The following is a 20,562-nucleotide window of genomic DNA, read 5'->3' on the forward strand; positions in this document are numbered from 1 at the left end:
TATGGATTATATCAATTTGTTTTTAATATACAAGAAAGAGCAACTAAAAAATAACACACATTTGGAAGCTTTCATGCCAACATCCCTCCACCTTTTCAGTAAGCAGTGATGGAGAGATCTGAGGTGCGTATAAATTTTGGTGCTCAAAGATTAATCCAGATATAGCCATTGTGAGTATACCATCCATCTCTGGGCCTCCCACTCCCAGCTTCCCCCATTTCACCCCTAATAACACCACACACACTGCTGTCATCCAGAATAGACATCTCTTTGCCCTTAATGCCAAATGGTTCTGGTTAGACGTGCTTTACATACCTGCCAAGTTTATATAGTGATTCTTCACAATATTGTCAAATCAAAAATAGAGTGGTAACTCTAGCATTCCTATATCTTACCCTGGAAACATATTCCATAAATCTCTGAAATTCTTTCTGAGTAATCGCTTTCATGGTAGATGTTCAAGAATTCATAGTGGCTTGCCCAGTTACTTACCATATGAATTCTAAACTCCCTTCCCTAGTTTTTAGAGTTATCTATAATCAAATCTACCTTTCTTATCCAAACTTAAATCACATGACTAAACATTTGTTTATTATTAACATAGACTCTAACCTTAAAACCCCATTCTGACTGACTTTACAAATATGACTACCGGATGTTAGATGTTTATTGAGAGCCGTGGCAGCATGTCTCAGGCCTCACATCATCTGCCATCTATCTCCTTGTCAGTAATCTCCAGGGATGAGACAGAGTTTCTTGACTGTGATGTTTACAAAGGCATTAGTTTGAAAAACATACATAGTGTGGCTAAAGTTCTAGGAGAGATTTGTTAGGAGGTAACCTAAGTTCATTATGTATGTATTTTTCCAGGGTCCCTTGGAGGGCACTTGGGATATAAAAGGCATCCAACAACTACTGTTTGATTGAGGCAAATTTATTTTTGAAACAGCAACTTTTGTATATTCACTGCATCTCTGCTTAATTCTGTCAAGCTAAAAGATTCTAATATATTTCTGATAGGAACTCAAGTTATAAAAACTACCTATTAGGACAGGTGCGGTGGCTCATGCCTGTTATCCCAGCACTTTAGAAGGCCAAGTCAGGTGGATCACTTGAGGACAGGAGTTCAAGACCAACCTGGCCAACGTGGTAAAACCCCATCTTTACTAAAAATACAAAAAGTTACCTGGGTGAGGTCATGCGCACCAACTACTTGTGAGGCTGAGGTGGGAGAATTGCTTCAACCCAGGAGGGCAGAGGTTGCTGTAAGCCAAGATTGCATCATTGCATACGAGCCTGGGTGACAGAGTGAGAACCTGTCTCAAAAAAACAAAACAAACAAACAAAACCCTATCTATTAATGAGTCTTTCTTTACTTTCTCAGGATTCAACTTAGATGAAATTCTAAAAATGATTAATATTTTTAGCATGTGTTAAATACAGTTATTTTTTAAAAATAAGATATTGTTAAGAATTTTTTAATATATATTTTCTTTGTCTTTTCAGACTATTAGACCCAAAAATGATGTTACCAACCATGCTGTTTTGCCTGTCAAACCTAAAAGGTCCATCAGCATTAAACTCCAGCCCAGACCACCTAATATTACAGCGTCCCAGAAGCTGAAGTTGGAGCCACCAAAACTTCTAGGCAAAAGGCTGACTTCAGAATGTGTTTCTTCTAACCCATACTCTAAGCCTTCTAGTAAGAGTTTTCAACAGCATGAAGCTGGATCATCCACAACAGAACTGTCAAGAAAACTTGTGGGGTCACTTAATATAGAACAATTGAAAACTACAAAGCAGCAGGTAACAGATCAAGGAAATGCTAAATGTACGGACTCTATGAATAATACCCATGCTGAAAACAAATCTTTGGTTTACTTTCTAAAAGAAACAAACAAAGAGAACCTGCCCCAAACTTTATCAGAACCTGAGAGGAAGCCAGATCCTAAATTACATACCACAAGTAAGCCAAAGATTGACTCTTATAATCAAACCAAGAACAGTTTAGCTCCTAAGCCAGCCTTGGGCAAAAGTTCAGTTAATAGTGCTGTTCTGAAAGACAGAGTTAATAAACAATTTGTTAGAGAAACACAAAGCAGGACTCTCCCAGTAAAATCACAGCAAATCTCTAGAGGAGCAGATCTTGCAAGACCAGGAGTAAAACCTTCAAGGACTGTTCCCTCTCACTTGATTCAGACCCTTAATAAGGTTCAGCCATCAAAGAAACCAGTGGTCAAGAACATCAAAGATATAAAGGTGAATAGGGGTAAATATGAAGGAACAAATGAAACTAAGTTACGGTCATACCCTGTTACTGAACAGAGAATGAAACATACCAAACCCAGAACATACCCCAATTTGCTTCAGGGTGAATGTAACAATAGACATCCAAACATCAAGCAAGATCCGAAGTCCACCCAACCTTCTTGTATACCTCAGACATCATGTATACTGCAAAAATCGAAAGCCATAAGCCAGAGGCCTAAGTTGACAGTTGGCAGATTTAATTCAGCTATTCCAAGCACCTCTAGCATAAGAGCAAATGGAACCATTAAACGTAATAATAATGGCTTTCAACAAACAGCACAAACTTTGGACTCCAAGTTGAAAAAGGCTGTTCCTCAGAACCATTTTCTGAACAAAACAGCTCCCAAAACTCAAGCTGGTGTCACAACCATAAATGGGACCCAAACAAACCCAAATATTAAAAAGGCAACAGCGGAGGATCGCAGGTACTTTGCTTTAATTCCAAGCTTTTGCAACTTAAGATGATTAGGCAAATTGACCATCAAGAAGAATTGGTCAGGAAATAGGCCATAAATAATGGCTTCTAAGTAATTTTTAACTATAGTCTGAAAAAGATTTGATGCAAATATTAAGACTTGACAGGGCTAGGTGGTACATACATATATTATAAATTGTTTTCTGTAGTTGTACGTTTAAAATAGTTCTTGGTTTTGTTTAAGAAGTTTCAATATAGAATGGATGAGTAAGAAGTAGGGGTTGCAGATGTAAATACTTGTTCAAGAAGTGCCCTGCTAGACTGGACAGCAATAGAACAGATAAGTGAGTTCACATAGCTAGGAAGTTAGAAAATGGTAGTCTCTTGTCAGACAAACCAATAGTTAAGTTCAGAAAAGTTATCAGGGAAGAACTGGGAACTTCCATGAGTCTGGGCCAAATTTTGGCAAGTAAGCTCAAACAGAGGAGTAGTCAGTTCAAATATAGAGTTAAGATGGTAGAAATCCAGATGTCAGGTAGGTTAATATTAACATACACTGATTGAAACTGAGCCAGTGGATTTTGTACACTTTCTACCCAGGACCAGATATAGTCTCATAATGTGGGTGAGCCTCCCAGGAGAAGCACTTGCTTGAAATAGAAAATAAGAACATTTCTGACAAGAGTGAAGGGAGCATGTAAAATTAGATGGTTGCTAAAAGGTGTAGCAGGGTGAAGCAAGGTACAGCTTGGTATAGCCCTGAACACCACCAACAAGCTCTCTGCCTTCCTGAAGAGACAGTAAGTTAACAACTTCAGGGTGATATATCCAGAGAGTAGGGCTGGAATGGCTGCTTTAGATAGAAGGATCAGTAGAGGTACTTTGAACAGCAACATCTGAGCTGAGACCTAAGGCTAAGAAAAGGCTGGTGGCAAGAAGGACAATCCTGAGCAGAAAGAAAAGTGACTGCAGAGACCTTGAGGTGGTGAATAAGGAAGTCAGGGTCCCAGCCGTAGAGCTCACAGTCTAGGTCAGACAACAGAGGATTGGTCATAAGACTGTGTTGCATGTTGAACATGTTTGATTACAGAAGGGGAGTCTGAAGAGGGAGAGATTTATTCATTCATTCTGCATGTGTTTCTTCAGCACCTGCAATGTGCCAGGTGCTAGGAGACACAGAGATGAGCACACAGTCAGTCTTTACCCTTCTGGAGCTTACTGTTTGTTGTATATGTGGAAAGTACTAGAGAAACAAAATTACGGTATTGAGGTCCTAGGAGTAAGTTGCCTTTAGAAAGGGTAAGTTCCCTCTTCATTTATGATTAGAAAGAAGTCTAAGGAGATAGGAAGAATGCCAGGAACATGAAGGAAGCACATGCCACATGTCTTAACTTCTATCATTAAGTAGGTGGTAAGAGTGAAGGTAAGAGGACAGTATTTGGGGCTGAAATAATAAGCATTGCATGGATTTTGCTCTGGAGTCAGAAATGAGAGTTAATAGCATTCATTCATTAAAAACTTAGTTATTGGCATTCTGGAAAGAGCAAAACTATAAAGATAAAAAAACATCAGATCATTCTCAGCAAACTGACACAAGAACAGAAAATGAAATACCACATATTCTCACTCATAGGCGGGTGATGAACAATGAGAACACATGGACACAGGGAAGGGAGTACTACACACTGGGGTCCATTCGGGGGGAATAGGGGAGGGACAGCAGGGGGGGAACTGGGGAGGGATAGCATGGGGAGAAATGCCAAATGTGGGTGAAGGGGAGGAAGGCAGCAAAACACACTGCCATGTGTGTACCTATGCAACTATCTTGCATGTTCTGCATATGTACCCCTAAAATGCGATTTAAAAAAAAAAACAAATCAGTGATTGCCAGGAGCTGGGGGTTAGGGGTGAGACTGACTACCAAGGAGCATGAGGGAATTATTGAAGGTGTTGCAACTGTCTTATAGCTTGGTAATAGTTAGGCTTACATGACTTAATGCATTTGTCAAAATTCAGAATTGCAAGCTAAAAAAAGGTGAATTTTGCCGCGTGTTATTAAATACCTATGTGTGCTAGGTACTGTGCTGGGAACTGGACTGTTAAGGTTTCTGTTTTCATAGAGCTTACACTCTAGTGGAGGAGACAGAAAACCAACATATTGACTAAATAAGACACAGTAATTACAGGTAATTGCCTCTTTATGGAGGTGTCATTTGAGCAGAGGACTGAAGATGTAAGACCTTAAGGCAGGAATGAGTCTAGATCAAGAAACCAGGGATGCAGGGCACGGTGGCTAATGCCTGTAATCCCAGCACTTTGGGAGGCTGAGGCGGTCAGATCACTTGAGGTCAGGAATTCAAAACCAGCCTGGCCAACATGGTGAAACTCTATCTCTACTAATAATAAAATAAAATAAGCTGGGTGTAGTAACACACACCAGTAATCCCAGCTACTCGGGCAGCTGAGGCACAAGAATCGTTTGAACCCAGGAGGCGGAGGTTGCAGTGACCTGAGATTGTGTCACTTCACTCCAGCCTGGGTAATAGTGAAACTGTGTCTCAAAAAAAAAAAGAAACTGCAAGGATACTTGAGCTCCCGGGGCAGCGAGGTGAGTGACAGGGAGACTAGTGTGATGTGAGGTTGGAGAGGTAGGCAGGAACCAGATTACACTGCACCTTTCAGCCATGGAAAATATTTTGAATTTTATTCCAAGAGCCGTGGGAAGTCCTTGGCAGTGACACAGTCTGGGGTGCTATTTACCAAAGTAATAAAAACTTGGAACAGATGTGAAGATGAAAATCAAGATCTTTGTTTGAGACAGTATTAAATTTGAAATGCCTGTCAGACATCAAAAGTTATCAACTAGGCTGTGGGTTTTACAAAGTTTGGGGCTCCAGGGAAAGATCTGGGTTGAAATGTACACTTGGAAGTCATTAATATGTAGTTGTAATTTAAAGAAGCTGGAGTGCCTACATCCAAGCACTTGGGGTCTATATGTCTTGGTGCCCCTACCCCCAAAAAGAAATCTATTGCCTGCTTAGAAGCAGGGGTGGAAACTGTGAACAGTGGGGGTCAGCAAGAATGAGGACTTGGCATTATCAGAAACCAGCTATTTAAGAGCCCTTAAATTACTGGTCTAGCTTATGAAAGAAAGTAATGTCTGGTCAAGAGAGGACTAAGGAACTAGGTTAAGTGGATCACTTCACACACTAAGACCTTTTTGAAGGCAGAATGCAGGCTTGATGGGTTTGGATTGAGTGACAGCTTATGGTAAAAGAAATGAAGTGCTGAGTCATCTCAAAAATAGAGGGATGTCTTGGGAAAGCAAGTAGCATACAGTGAAGTGAAAACTTTTGGAGAAAAATAATGAAGAATCACAAATTCTATTTGAAATCTGAATTGCTGGCCACACGTGATCTTGGAATCTTGGTGTCTGCCTTCTCAAGGTAGGCACAACCCAGTGGTGCCATTTTCCATTTGTAAATTTATTTTAATTCCATTCTACTGATTTTGTCTGTAGTTGAAAGTATTTAATTATATTATATATATATATATATATATATATATATATATATATATATAAAATATATTTTAGCAGCTTGACTATGTTTTAAAATAAATAAAACCACTCACCCTTTAATTGAATTTTAGGAAACAACTAGAAGACTGGCAGAAATCTAAGGGAAAAATCTATAAACGGCCTCCTATGGAACTTAAAACAAAAAGAAAAGCAATAAAGGAAATGAATATTTCATTCTGGAACAGCATTGAAAAAGAAGAGGAAGAAAAGAAAGCACAATTCGAACTGTCTAGTAAAATTAACAACACTCTGACAGAATGTCTGAACCTCATCGAAGGGGTGAGTGAAGAAAACAAGTTCCTCCTGCTTTGGCCCAGACCAGAATCTTAGAATTTTTAAACATTTTGCTTAAATAGAGTATAGGAGAGATAGCCTTCATCTAAGCAGAACTTTAGCTACTCTTAAATATAGAGTAATAATAATAGCAGTAATAATAATGACATGCCCATAAACAGAGACTTTTATATGCCAGGTGCTTTTATAAGCAGTTAACTGAGATTATCTTACATAATTATCTAACCACTGTTACTATGATCACTTTACAAATGAAACGAGGGCTCAAAGAAGTTGGAAAACTAATCTAAACAACCTGACTCCAAAAGGAACTTTGCCTTCTTTGGGTATCAAGTTGTGAAGAGTATCCATTTAACATTTGGAAATGAAATTGAAGTCAGAAGTCAAGTTTATATGTAAAGTTCAAGTATTCTAAATACTCTGGGTAGCTATAAATAGTATTTAAATTTTATCTTGGATTCTGCAGATAAGGATAAAATAGATGATAGGCAGAATGTGATCCTTAGGAGAATCCCTGAATAAAAAATATATTTTAAAATGATGGAATAAACTTTACTAAAATTCTTGCCTAAAGCAAAACTTATTCTGTCCTTTGGTTATGTTGAATATCAGCAAAAAAAAAAAAAAAGGAAAAGTTCACTTTAAGTCTACTCCAGGCAACATTTTCAAAACATCCAGTTAAATACTATTTCTCCTTATGGGATTAAACTCACAACATCCAGTTAAATACTAACTGTTTCTTCTTGTGGGGTTAAACTTGAGTTCTTTTTCTTTTTTCTTTTCATTGTAGTATTAAAAATCATGAGTACATTTTTATTATTAAAATTATTTCAAACAATACAGATAAATGATCAGCCCTCTCCCTCTACAAACATACATACTTAGAAATCCCAAACTTCTCTCTGGGTGACCACCATTGCCAGTCATTCTTTCTGTTTTCATGCATGTTCATATGGTGTAGCTATGTAGAGAAATGAAGTATATAGTTTTGTGAGTTGCAATTCTTTTATTCATTTTTATGTACTTTGATTGTCTTGTGTTTTCCTAGCACCAATTTTATGCTGACCTAGGAAGATGAGTTGTATATTTTTCTTTTTGTCCTATAAACTGAAAATAGTTTGTATGACATTAGAATTATTTTTATTTTGAAGGTTTGATAAAAACTTGCCCATAAAAATTATCTGGACCATGTTTCTTTGGAGGATAAATTTGTATATATCTTCTCAATTTGATATGTGGTCATTGCTCTATTTAGGGTTTATGTATCTTGAGTCAACTTTAGTAAATTTTGTGACTTTTTAAAAGTTAGACTTGCCAAAGATTTTTCTCATTAATTTTTTTGAAAGACCTCAGGTTTTACTGATTATTTTTTCTCTTGAATCAATGTCTGTACCCATTTTTATATTTATTGCTCTTTTCCTACCTTTTTAATTGAAATCTTAGATCATTTTTAAAAGTGAGTCTTTCTTATTTTTTTTACAAGTATGTTTAATGCTATAGCACATTTACCTCTGAAGTTTACTTGGTCACATCTCCCATATTTGACTAAGTTATGCTCTTTATCAGTCATAGTGAAGTCTGAAAAACAAACCACAGAAAGAGTGTAATTGGTTACACAGTGTCTTACATAGATTCTCTAGAAGTAGACCCTAAGAGGAGAATCTGTATGAAAGTAGTTTATTAGGAAGACACTCCAGGGAAAACTGGGAAAGGAGTGAAGTCATAGGATCAGAAAAGCAAGTCCATGGATGGTGACTCTGGCACAGTCCACAGGGGAGCTCTGGAGACGGTGTCAGTCACATCTCTCAGAGTCATCCTGATCAGAGGCAAGGGAGCTACAGTGTTAAAGCTTCCATGGTCATTTATTCATGGCTGCCTCAGGCGGACAAGAATTCTCAGGCACTTCTCACTCTCTGGGCACATACAAGGGAGCACAGATGCTGGCTGTGAAAGCACATAGTGAGCCTGTGCGCACAAAAATGCTGAAGGGATCAGAGGGATGTGGGTGCTATACGCAGGGCTGACAGCAAAGAGGTAACAGAGATGATACTGCAGGAAGCAGCTGGTACCCACTGAGTCTAGGGGAACAAAGAGAGGTTTGGGTATCAGAACCAAGAAGCAGAAGAAACAAACCCTGATAGAAATGATACTCCAACTGTAAGGAGGGCATACTACCCAGCAGATGCTGGAGGAGAGGCCCTGCAGGGCTGGGGCTCAGACTTTGAGGAAAAGATTCTATCCATTTGGTGCTCCTGCCACTGAAGCTGCACAGTGAGGTGGGATCTGAGGGGAAAGGCGGAAAAGTTGGAGGCTAGAACCAACTGTTGCTGCCGGGATGAGGAACCATTGCTGGGGTGATGAAAGCAAATGGGAAGAAGCAAGTGTCTTCCTTCTCTATCCCTGCAGTCTCCCTCTTGTGCCCACTATGGGTAGAGCCGAGCAGGGAAACTGCTGCCAAGCAGAAAGTGGTTTACAGAGTTCCAGCCCCAGCATCACAAAGCAGAGGATGGGGGGGTTAATAGCTTAATAACTGACATATGTTCTCATTGTGCATTTCTAAATAGTTTGAGATTCCCATTTTGATTGAGTTCTTTAACCCAAAAAATGTCTTAGAAGAATTATATTGCATTGTAGTTGGTGAATGTGGCCTATGTATACTCTACTTGATGGGTTTTGTTGAAATTTTCTTTGTGGTCTTAATATCTGATCATTCTTGGTAAATGTTCCAAAAGTGTTTGAAAGGAATATATATCCTATTTTGTTTACTTGATCCATTGCTTTCTGAGCAATACGCCAGAGTCTCTCACTGGCACTGTGATTAGTCATTGACAATTTCTCTTCATATGTCTGTCAATTTTTACTTTCTGTTTTTCAAAGTTACGTTGTTAGGTACAGAAAAATTCATGACTTGCTTTGATTTCTTTTGTCTGATTAATCTTGCCACACCTGCTTTTTGTTGTTAGAATATGTCTGGTAGATTTTTTTCCATCCCTTTACTTTGAACCTTCATGGGTTGACTTATTTTAGGTATGTCTCATATAAGTATACGCAGTTAAATTTTTTAAACAAATCTGAAACTCTCTACTTTTAAAAAGCAAATTTAGTTTATACACATTTATTATGATTACTTGTATGTTTAAACTTATGCCTGCCATTTTATTTTGTAATTCAGTTTACATGAATTCTTTTTTCCCCTCATTTCTGTGTTTGATCTAGTTTTATTTCATAAAGAAAATAATACACTGAAATGAAAAAAAGTGGTAGATGTAAGCTCACACATGATTTGCAGAATATATATTATATTCTTCTGGCAGTTCCATTTTTGGTGTTTTTGTTTTAAGAGACAGGGTTTCACTCTGTTGCCTAGACTGGAGTGCAGTGATGCCATCATAGCTCACTACAACTTTAAACTGGATGGGCCCAAGCAATCCTCCACCTCAGCCCCCTGAGTAGCTAGGACTATAGGTACATACCACTACACCCAGTGTTGTTTAAATTTTTTTGGAGACTCAGGGTCTCACTGTGTTGCCCAGGCTGGTCTCAAACTCCTGGCCTCAAGCAATCCTCTGCCTCAGCCTTCCCAAGTACTAGGATTACAAATGTGAACCACCCACTGCGCCTGGCCTGCAGTTACTTTTGTTTCAAGTCTTTCACATGAGTTCTAAAATTTACTCACTAGTGACTCTGATTTTTTGAATGATAAACCTTTTGAGTCTGTATTCTTGTGAAACTGTCGTTATTTTGCCTTCATGCTGGACTCATAGTTTGGTTAGGGGAAATTTCTTAATTTCAGCTTGTTTTCCCTGGAAAATTTTAAGTGATTGCTTCATTTTCTTTCTTGCATCTGGAGTTGTTGATTTGTTAATGTCTCATATCAATCTGATTCTCATTCCTTTATAAATAATCCTTTTTTCCCCCTCTCTGGAAGCTTTTCTGATTTTCTTTTTATCTCTGATTTTCTAAGTGTCTTTTTCTCCCATTCATCCTACTTAACTCTCTGAACAGTTGTTTCTCTGTTCATTTCCTGACATTTTTCTTCTACAATCACTTTGTGTGTTTAACTTTGTTCTCTCCATTTTGCCTTCTAGAAATTATCTTAGAGGGATATTGGAATTATTGAGTAATAGATATATCCTTCATAACTCTAAATTTTGTTTTCATACTAGTGATTACATTGTTCTTTTGCATTGATTTCTAGGAGAATTTCACAGCTGAACTTTTGGCTCACAGATTTATTCTTCAGTGTTGTTCCTGAAATTGTTCTGCCCTTTTATTGGTTCTTTTTCATAGAAAAAGCCATTCTAGTTTTAGGATAGCAATACTCTCTTATCACTCTGAAGATATTGAGTGATATCACTCTGTAGTACTCTTAAAAGTATTCCTCTTTGATGCAGTATTATTCTTGTTTGTTGAGTTTTATGCCTTTTCCTGTAGTCTTGGTGTTCTCAAATATTAGTGATTCTCAATTGTGAACTTACCTTTGTGTTTCCCCATATTAATAGCAGTGAAAGGTGCTGCTCGGCTGAGTGTGCCAGTACCTGGATTTCTGGGCATGCTAGTGCTCCCCATTCTTATGCGTCCATGTGACTGTCCTGCTTGTGGCATAAGCTACAAGGGGATTAAACCAGTGAATCCATTTCAAAGTTTCTTCTTGTGATATTTAGTCCTCTTTGATGAACACCTGCATAAATCCCCAACTTTCATGAACACCTGCATAAATCCCCAACTTTCATGAACACCTGCATAAATCCCCAACATACACATATACACCCCTATGACCTTTGCATGCCTGTGTCATTCTTTACACTGCTATTAGTCATACAGAAATTCTGGTCACTACTCAGTGTTCTCATTGTTATAAATATGGAATATGGATATGTAAGAAATGTTTAGGATTTGTATTGTTTTTGTACCACGCGAAAGTGAACATATTTCTTCCCTTCAGCTATGATAAACATTTTCTACTTGGTCTCACATAACTCTTAAAATTTAATGTTGAGGAGACTAGGCACAGTGGATCATGCCTGTGGTCTCAGCTACTCGAGAGGCTAAGGTGGGAGGATTGCTTGAGCTCAGGAAGTAGAGATTGCAGCAAGTTGTGACCAGATTACTGCACTCCAACCTGGGCAACAGAGTGAGACCTTGTCTCAAAAAAAAAATTTAGGCCATGCATGGTAGCTCTCGCCTGTAATCCTAGCACTTTGGGAGATTGAGGCGGGCAGATCACGAGGCCAGGAGATTGAGACCATCCTGGCTAACATGGTGAAAACCCCGTCTCTACTAAAAATACAAAAAAATTAGCCGGGCATGGCAGTGGGTGCCTATAGTCCCAGCTACTTGGGAGGCTGAGGCAGGAGAATTGCTTGAACCCAGGAGGCGGAGGTTGCAGTGAGCCGAGATCGCTCCTCTGCACTCTAACCTGGGCGACAGACTGAGACTCCATTCCCCTGCCCCCCCCCAAAAAATTAATGATGAATGTCCAAACTCATTAAAATGGATAATTTTTTTTCTTTTTTTTTAGAAATCATGTTTCCTTTTAATTGAATACTTAATTCACAACTTTTCCTTTCTTGCTGCTACTCTGGTAATAATTAGGTCCCCACCTCTTAAGAACATTGCAGCTGACCAGACAGAGCCAGTATGAACATGGGACCCAAACCAGGGCTTTCGGAATAATGAGAGTAAATCAGCCCTCCCTTCACTTAGAAAGAGACTAAGTGAAGGATTTGGACCAAATCTTCTTTGTCCAAACACACAAAACCAGGAGCTCAACGCCAACATGGGCAATATTTCATTTTCTGTTCTTGTGTCAGTTTGCTGAGAATGATGGTCTCCAGGTTCATCCATGTCCCTAAAGAGGACACAAACTCATCATTTTTATGGCTGCATAATAAATATTCCATGGTGTATATGTGCCACGTTTTCCCTGTCCAGTCTATCATCGATGGGCATTTGGGTTGGTTCCAGGTCTTTGCTATTGTAAACAGTGCTGCAATGAACATTCGTGTGCATATGTCCTTATAGTAAACGATTTATAATCCTTTGGATATATACCCAGTAATGGGATTGCTGGGTCAAATGGAATTTCTATGTCTAGGTCCTTGAGGAATCGCCACACTGTCTTCCACAATGGTTGAACTAATTTACACTCCTACCAGCAGTGTAAAAGTGTTCCTATTTCTCCACATCCTCTCCAGCATCTGTTGTCTCCAGATTTTTTAATGATCGCCATTCTAACTGGCATGAGGTGGTATCTCAATGTAGTTTTGATTTGCATTTCTCTAATGACCAGTGATGATGAGCATTTTTTCATATGTTTGTTGGCCTCATGCATGTCCTCTTTTGTAAAGTGTCTGCTCATGTCCTTTGCGCACTTTTGAATGGGCTTGTTTGTTTTTTTCTTGTAAACCAGTTTTAGTTCTTTGTAAATTCTGGATATCGGCCCTTTATCAGACGGGTAAACTGCAAAAATATTTTCCCATTCTGTTGGTTGCCGATTCACTCTAATGACTTTTTTTTTGCCATGCAGAAGCTGTGGAGTTTGATTAGGTCCCATTTGTCTATTTTGGCTTTTGTTGCCAATGCTTTTGGTGTTTTGGTCATGAAGTCCTTGCCTACGCCTGTGTCCTGAATGGTTTTGCCTAGGTTTTCTTCTAGGGTTTTTATGGTGTTAGGTCTTATGTTTAAGGCTTTAATCTATCTGGAGTTAATTTTAGTGTAAGATGTCAGGAAGGGGTCCAGTTTCGGCTTCCTGCACATGGCTAGCCAGTTTTGCCAACACCATTTATTAAACAGGGAATCCTTTCCCCATTGCTTGTTTTTGTCAGGTTTGTCAAAGATCAGATGGTTGTAGACATGTTGTGTTGTCTCCAAGGCCTCTGTTTTGTTCCATTGGTCTATATCTCTGTTTTGGTACCAGTACCATGCTGTTTTGATTACTGTAGCTTTGTAAACAAAAGAAAATGGATAATTTTTTAAAGTGCATTTTATTGCATGTACATTGTACCTCAGCAAAATTGAAAATTTTTTAAAAGTTTGTAAATATTAGTAATCAAAATGATTTCTGCATGCCTGCTATAATAAATATTAAGAGATGTGAGAGTAACAGTGAAATGGTAATAATTACCTCTGGATATTTTGGGTTTTTTTTTCAGGGTGTACCTTATAATGAAATACTTAACGTATTGTCCAGCATTCCTGAAGCTGAAAAATTTGCCAAATTCTGGATCTGCAAAGCAAAGTTGTTGGCAAGTAAAGGCACCTTTGATGTTATTGGGCTATATGAAGAGGCCATTAAAAATGGGGCAACAGTGAGTATCTGTTTTGGATGGGTAACTTCTTAAAATGCTTTTTCATGTGAGTTCTCCATTTTTTTTTTTGTAATGTGGTTGTTAGAAGGTTGCAGCATCAATATCCAACACTTATAAAGTCATACCTTACCATAAAGAACCTGAAAATATATTAAACACAGTACATCAACATTCTTAAATCAATAATTCAGAGCCATTACATGAAATATTTTTTAATTCTAAAATCTAGAAAAAAACACGATATAATTATTTATAAAAACTGCATCAAATAATTTGATAAAGCTTTTCATTAAAATGTCATTTTCTGTGTCATATCTCATATTCTTTGGTACCTTTTACCATAACAGTTCAAAATCAGAATTGTACATGCACATAGTTTAAACAGTCAAGTAGTTTGATAAGTTTCATTCAATAAGGCCTCTGCCTGCCTTCCCTCCCATTCCCCCCTTCCCAGAGCAAACGGATTATTTTTATATTAACCTCTATAGTTTCAGAAAACATGCTTCTGTTTCTTGACTTTTTAGTTTTAGATATGATTTATGGACTTCCAGCTATGCAGAATGAAGATTTAACCCTCTTTCACACATACATACACAGATCCCAGCACACACAAATACACGCCCCTATTTACCATCCTTGCAGACCCTTGGCATTCCTCATACTTTCATTAGCGTTATGAAATTCTGGTCACTATTTAGCATTCACATTGTTAGGAATATATAAGAAATATATGAATATGTTGAGCCATGTAGTATATATACTATGATTACTTTACCTTTCAAGCACAACTTTCTACTTCTCCTGGAGTTACTGTCTTGTTTTGCCTTTGCTTAGTTTTCTGTTTATTATATAATTAATTCACAAACTCTTCTCTAATTGTCTAAGTTCCTCAATACTTTGAAAACATCAGATATTCTATTGATTTCTTTTTCTTAGAGACCTCCTTTCTCCTTTCTACCTTCTGGCTTATTCCAGCCTGAACAAGTTGCTCTTTACTCCCATCTTCACCAGCTATCTTTCTGGGATCTCTTTACCACCACCTTTAGATTCCCTTTACATCCTTCTTAAGTTGGGTGGATCCCTTGTGTTTTAGAAGCCATATCAGTTTTCTTCTTCCCACATTGTCTATACGTTTTTCATTTCTTTCTCTCATTGTTATTGTTTGTTTTATTTTGTTTTGTTCTCTATTATTCATTAAAGGCTTTGCACAGTTACTGGTGAAACTGGGCTGTTCTCTATTATTCATTAAAGGCTTTACATAGATGCTGGTAAAACTGGATTATTTCTAAGAGGTGAGTCTGAAAAAGCTTATTTAAAGCTCTAGACACATGAGTAGGGCTTTACCACAGGGTGATTTGGCTGAGTTGATTGGTTAGAAAACCCTCAATAGCAGTCAGTATCTTTAGGTCTTTCCTCTTAAGCTGGTCAAGTCTTCTAGAGCAGGCTGTTCCAGTCTCCTTTCTGGACGGTAGAAACCAGGCTGCCAGTGCTGTGGGAGAGAAGAGAATAGGGAGTCTCAGCCCTCAACATAGAAACTTTTGCTTATTCCCTTTTCTCAGTAAGCACCCATTCTTGCATGATACCCCTCAGAGACTTAAAGAATACATCCCCAGTTTTCTGTTAGGATGAAGGGAGTCAGACAGTTAGTTACCAGAGCACAGAGTTCAGGGCTGCAGGGTGGATTTGGAGGTCTGACAGCTTTTTGAACAGATGCTAAAGAGTCCTCCTAATTTGGGCCCTATCACCCATTCTTGAGCCTTTCTGCCAGGTTGTTTCTCAGCCAAACTGCCAGCTTGGGATTCAACTCGCTTAAGTCAATTAAATTGTTCACCTCTCTTCCTTCTGCATTGCAGCTTCCAAAACCTTATTGCCATTTCTTCTTTAATGTGCTTTGTGGTTATTGCCTCTTTTTAATCCTTTTATTATCCTTTCAGCAGATTTTTAAGAGAGATTAGAAATAAATGTATATTTAATCCACCATCTTTAACCAGAAGGCTATACAAATATAAAATACACTTGAATGTTTTATGGAATTCATTTTTTGCAATATATTCTATATATTTATTCCCATTCATTTAGCTGAAATCATAATTCTGTTTTAGATTTTGAAAAAATATTTGGAAAGCTTTACTTTTATGCTTTATTGTCAGTTTATATCTGTTTGATACAGAGTCCCAGGTAAGGAAGACAAACCTCCAACTATAATGTTCTTGTGGGAAAGTACAGCTTACCTTACGATGTTCTGCTTCATGGCATGGTTTATATACTTGAAAAATGAAGGCTGTCTCAAATATTTTTATCAGAAAATTACTTTTCCATAAAGTTTTTTTTTAAGTATGTTACCAAATAAAAGAAGAAAGAAAGGAAAAGCTGAAGAAAATTACCCAAAATGCCTACAAAAATTGTATCTGGGCCAGGCACAGTGGCTCATGCCTGTAATCTCAGCACTTTGAGAGGCTGGGGCAGGTGGATCACCTGAGGTCAGGAGTTCGAAAGCAGCCTGGCCAACATAGCGATACCCCATCTCTACTAAAAATAGAAAAATTAGCCACATGGGGTGGCACGTGTCTATAATCCCAGCTACTTGGGAGTCTGAGGCAGGAGAAAAACTTGAACCTTGGAAGTGGAGGTTGTGGTGAGCCGAGATTGCACCACTGCTCTCCAGCTTTGGTGACAGAAACTCCCTTCTCAAAAAAATTGTGTTTGGGTGATGGAATTTGGGTGATTTCATTTGTTAAGCTTAACCTATACAAATTTTCTATAATGTGTATATGACTTTTATGATAAAAAACAAAGACAACATGTAAAATACATAATGTATTTTTTGTGTGGCTAGCTTTGCATCATTGGGCCAGAATCTTTATGTGGGAATACATATTTGATGGTATTATATAAATCAATAGGGAAATAGAATGTGATGTAGACAAATTACATTATAGACAACTTTAAATACATCCATTCATTAAGTCAAGTGTGCCAACACTTAATTGGAATTTTCTGTTTCTTTATTTTTCTCATGAAGCTGTAAAACTGTCAAGCTAGACAAAATATTTATTGCTAGACAAGATATTTTAAAAGGAAACATTTTTATTATAAAACATTTATTTGAAGTTAAAGTTTCTTAGCAAATTTTTTCCTCGAATGTTCTTAAGATTTCATATATTTTCTTCCTTCCTTCCAGCCAATACAAGAGTTGCGGGAAGTTGTTCTTAATATTTTGCAAGACTCAAACAGAACCACGGAAGGTATTATTATTTTTGTATTTAAATTCATCTTCTCTAGCTATGCCAGTAAAAATCATCTAGAACCCATAGGAAAAAGAAGAAAAGTATGATCTCCTGAAATGCTTCTCACTTCCTGGTTTTCATGACCTGGCCCTTTCAGCCATTGTCATCAGCTGAATTTGTATTATTACAAGTAAATACACTGCTCAACACTGAACAAAGGTTGTTTCCACCAAAACAGCCTAGACTGAAGTGCTCCATTTCCCTGGAATCCTAGATGGAAGAAGACAAACAGCTTTTTACTAGAAGAGACTGAAGCAAAAAGGAGAAATGCCTTAAGTTACATGTTTAATCCTAATAAACTACCAACATACTCATCCAAATTCATGTTATCCCTTCAAAAATAGCCATCTCAGGAATCTCTAATTGATTGACCATTACTATTAGTGGTTAACCTTTAGAAGACTTTTCTATGAGAAATATTGCTCCAAACACATTAGTAACATTATAATTGCTTATAATACTTGTATGAATGGAAAGAAAAAACAAGCTATCTTTAGAAAATAAATTGGATTCTTCTTGTTATCTTCGAAGGTGACAAGTTTTTCCTTTAAGAGTAGATTTAGGCTGCACACAGTAGCTCATGCCTATAATCCCAGCACTTTGGGAAACCAAGGCAGATGGATTACCTGAAGTCAGGAGTTGGAGACCAGCTTGACCAACATGGTGAAATCCTGTCTCTACTAAGAAAAAAAAAATTAGTCAGGTGTGATGGTACATGCCTGTTAATCCCAGCTACTCAGGAGGCTAAGGCAGGAGAAACATTTGAACCAAGAAAGAGGAGTTTGCAATGAACCAAGATTGCACCATTGCACTGCAGCCTAGGCAACAAGAGTGATACTCCATCTCAAAAAAAAAGAAAAAGAGTAGATTTAACTGGGGAACAATCAAGTCATGGAATTATAGTTAGGTAACCCACTACTTGTGGGAATAAGGAAATAGAATAGATATACTTGATAATAGATTCTTTGAGAATGAGGCTACAATTCAGATACTTGGTTAAAACATGACAGTGTTCTTAAACAAAAAAAGACAGGAATCCATGCTTTTGTTGTACCCTGTTGACCTCACTTAGGGTGTCAGCCTCTAGATACAGTGTGCCTGGCATAGTCTGATTTCCTTTCCTTTATTTTGGTTATTGTAGTTGGACTACCATGAAAACTATTAATGCAAGACATTTTTCACCCACTGTCCAAGGCAGTAACCATGTGGTCATCCTGGGTAGGAGGGGGATTAGGAGGTTGTGTGAGTTAACCTTAGTGAGTCAAGAAAATTGATCCAAGGTATGGTGTAAGGGTAGAAGGCCAGTGAGTAGTCCCTAAGAGAGTGCTCTTGAGAGTTAATAGGAGACTGGGAATGTGTTCAGAGTCTTGAAAAGGTGTCAAGAATCTACTTACAGCTGTCTGTCTGAAGGCTGGCTGGGAGGGGAGCCTGATGTAGCAGGACATTGCTACAGGGCTTACCAGGAAAAAAAGAAATTATAAATCCCACCTCAAATCAATCACTATTTAGCGTGTGGAGTTCATGAAGATCACTGGAAAATCATTGTATGTATGTATTTTTCATGTTAGTGATTTTTATTTGAAGTATTAAATTGCTAAATCTTAACTTTCCTTCCTGACCGTACATACACAGGAATTACTTCTGACTCGTTAGTTGCTGAAACTAATATAACATCAGTGGAAGAGTTGGCCAAGGAGATGGAATCTGTGAAGTCTTGTCTTTCTCCAGAAGAGAGGGAACAAGCCATAGCAACACCCCAAATAGCCAAGGCAGAACAGCATAATTATTCTGGAATCAAGTTACAGATTGGTCCAATCCCTAGGTAAGCAAACTCTAAAGCAGGCTTTGTGTTCACAGGCTTAATTCTAATCCAAGTCTCAGTTTTTCCTTGGAGTAACAGCAGTTTATAGATACTTCTGCTTCATATGAGGTGGCTTAATCCATCTTCAGCATTCAGGAAAGAGCTGAGGATGGGGAGGTTGGAACCATTGACAGGAAGGTCTGTTCTTTTCTCTGCACACACCATCCCCTTTTCACCACACCGATAAGACCTGACCTGTGGTGAGGAAGGTGCTGCCAGAGTCGGAAGGTATTAGAATGCATTCATCCCCACCCTCCTAAATTCTCTCCTGCTCTCATTTTTCCTGCACTTATAGATCCTATCTACCTTTCCTGCAAGTCTTAACACAACTGGGTAGGATTGGATTGATAAGGTGGGGCACAAAGTCCCACGCAAGGGCAAACCCTGTAGCTGTGGGAGAGAAGGGACAGTGAATAGGCCTCTAAGAACAGGGCAGTGGAGTATGTTCTAGTCAGAGACTGCTCATCAAATCAGAATTATTTTTATTTATTTATTTATTTATTTTTGAGATGGAGTTTTGTTCTTGTTACCCAGGCTGGAGTGCAATGGCGTGATCTCGGCTCACCGCAACCTCCGCCTCCTGGGTTCAAGCAATTCTCCTGCCTCAGTCTCCCGAGTAGCTGGGATTACAGGCACACGCCACCATGCCCAGCTAATTTTTTGTATTTTTAGTAGAGACGGGGTTTCACCGTGTTGACCAGGATGGTCTCGATCTCTTGACCTCGTGATCCACCCACCTCGGCCTCCCAAAGTGCTGGGATTATAGGCATGAGCCACCACGCCTGGCCAGCATTTTATTTTTTAACAAGTATAAATTTAAGGCAGAATCTGTAGCAATTTAAGGAGCTGTGTCAGGGTGTCAGTGTTATTTTCTAAAAGTAAGTGTAGCACCATTCTTCTGGTCATGATCTGGAAAAGAATTCCAAACAAGAGCACCAAGACAACAGTTCTGTATTTTACTTCCTTGGAAAACACAGCTGAGCCTCTTCCAATCCTAAGCTCCTCTCTGAGACACACCATTTTCCCACCCACTGTCACAAGTGAATGAAAACAGTTAATCCGAAACCACTTCTTAGTGGCTCTGGAATCCATTAGGAGAGCTCTTTAGCAGACTTGCCTGCTAGTTTTCCTTGGGCTAATGTAGTTGCTGGTTTTGTGAATTGTAGACCGGATTTACTACATGGAAAAGCCCTGCTTCCTATGCTCCAAGCTACTTTTTATTGGAATTTTACAGATTTACATGGAAGATGCCCAAATTGTGCCAGTTTCTATTTGTGGTTCAGTTCACCATCTTAAAAGATGTTAAAATAATTTACTATCAAAGCTAGAAAGAGCTGGGCATGGTGGCTCACACCTCTAATCCTATCACTTTGGTAGGCTGAGGCAGGAGGATTGCTTGAGCCTAGGAGTTCAAGACTAGCCTGGGCAGCATAGGGAGACCCCAGCTCTACAAAAAGTAAAAATTTAGCCAGGCATGATAGCACACATCTGTGTTCCCACCTGCT

General features: G+C 38.4%; 1 protein-coding gene across 2 annotated transcripts in view; it reads left to right on the forward strand.

The window, feature by feature from the left end:
* Positions 1 to 20,562, forward strand: part of CKAP2L (cytoskeleton associated protein 2 like) — a 43,996-nt gene that overhangs the window by 7,032 nt on the left and 16,402 nt on the right. For both annotated transcript variants that reach the window (XM_078348414.1, XM_008980282.5), the window contains exons 4-8: positions 1,507 to 2,735; positions 6,377 to 6,584; positions 13,754 to 13,909; positions 17,091 to 17,154; positions 18,829 to 19,018. In XM_078348414.1, coding sequence (XP_078204540.1) covers positions 1,507 to 2,735; positions 6,377 to 6,584; positions 13,754 to 13,909; positions 17,091 to 17,154; positions 18,829 to 19,018 — 1,847 coding nt within the window. The remainder of the gene's footprint in view (positions 1 to 1,506; positions 2,736 to 6,376; positions 6,585 to 13,753; positions 13,910 to 17,090; positions 17,155 to 18,828; positions 19,019 to 20,562) is intronic.

The sequence above is a fragment of the Callithrix jacchus genome, chromosome 14 (assembly GCF_049354715.1).
Source record: "Callithrix jacchus isolate 240 chromosome 14, calJac240_pri, whole genome shotgun sequence".
In the NCBI taxonomy this organism is placed as follows: domain Eukaryota; kingdom Metazoa; phylum Chordata; class Mammalia; order Primates; family Cebidae; genus Callithrix; species Callithrix jacchus.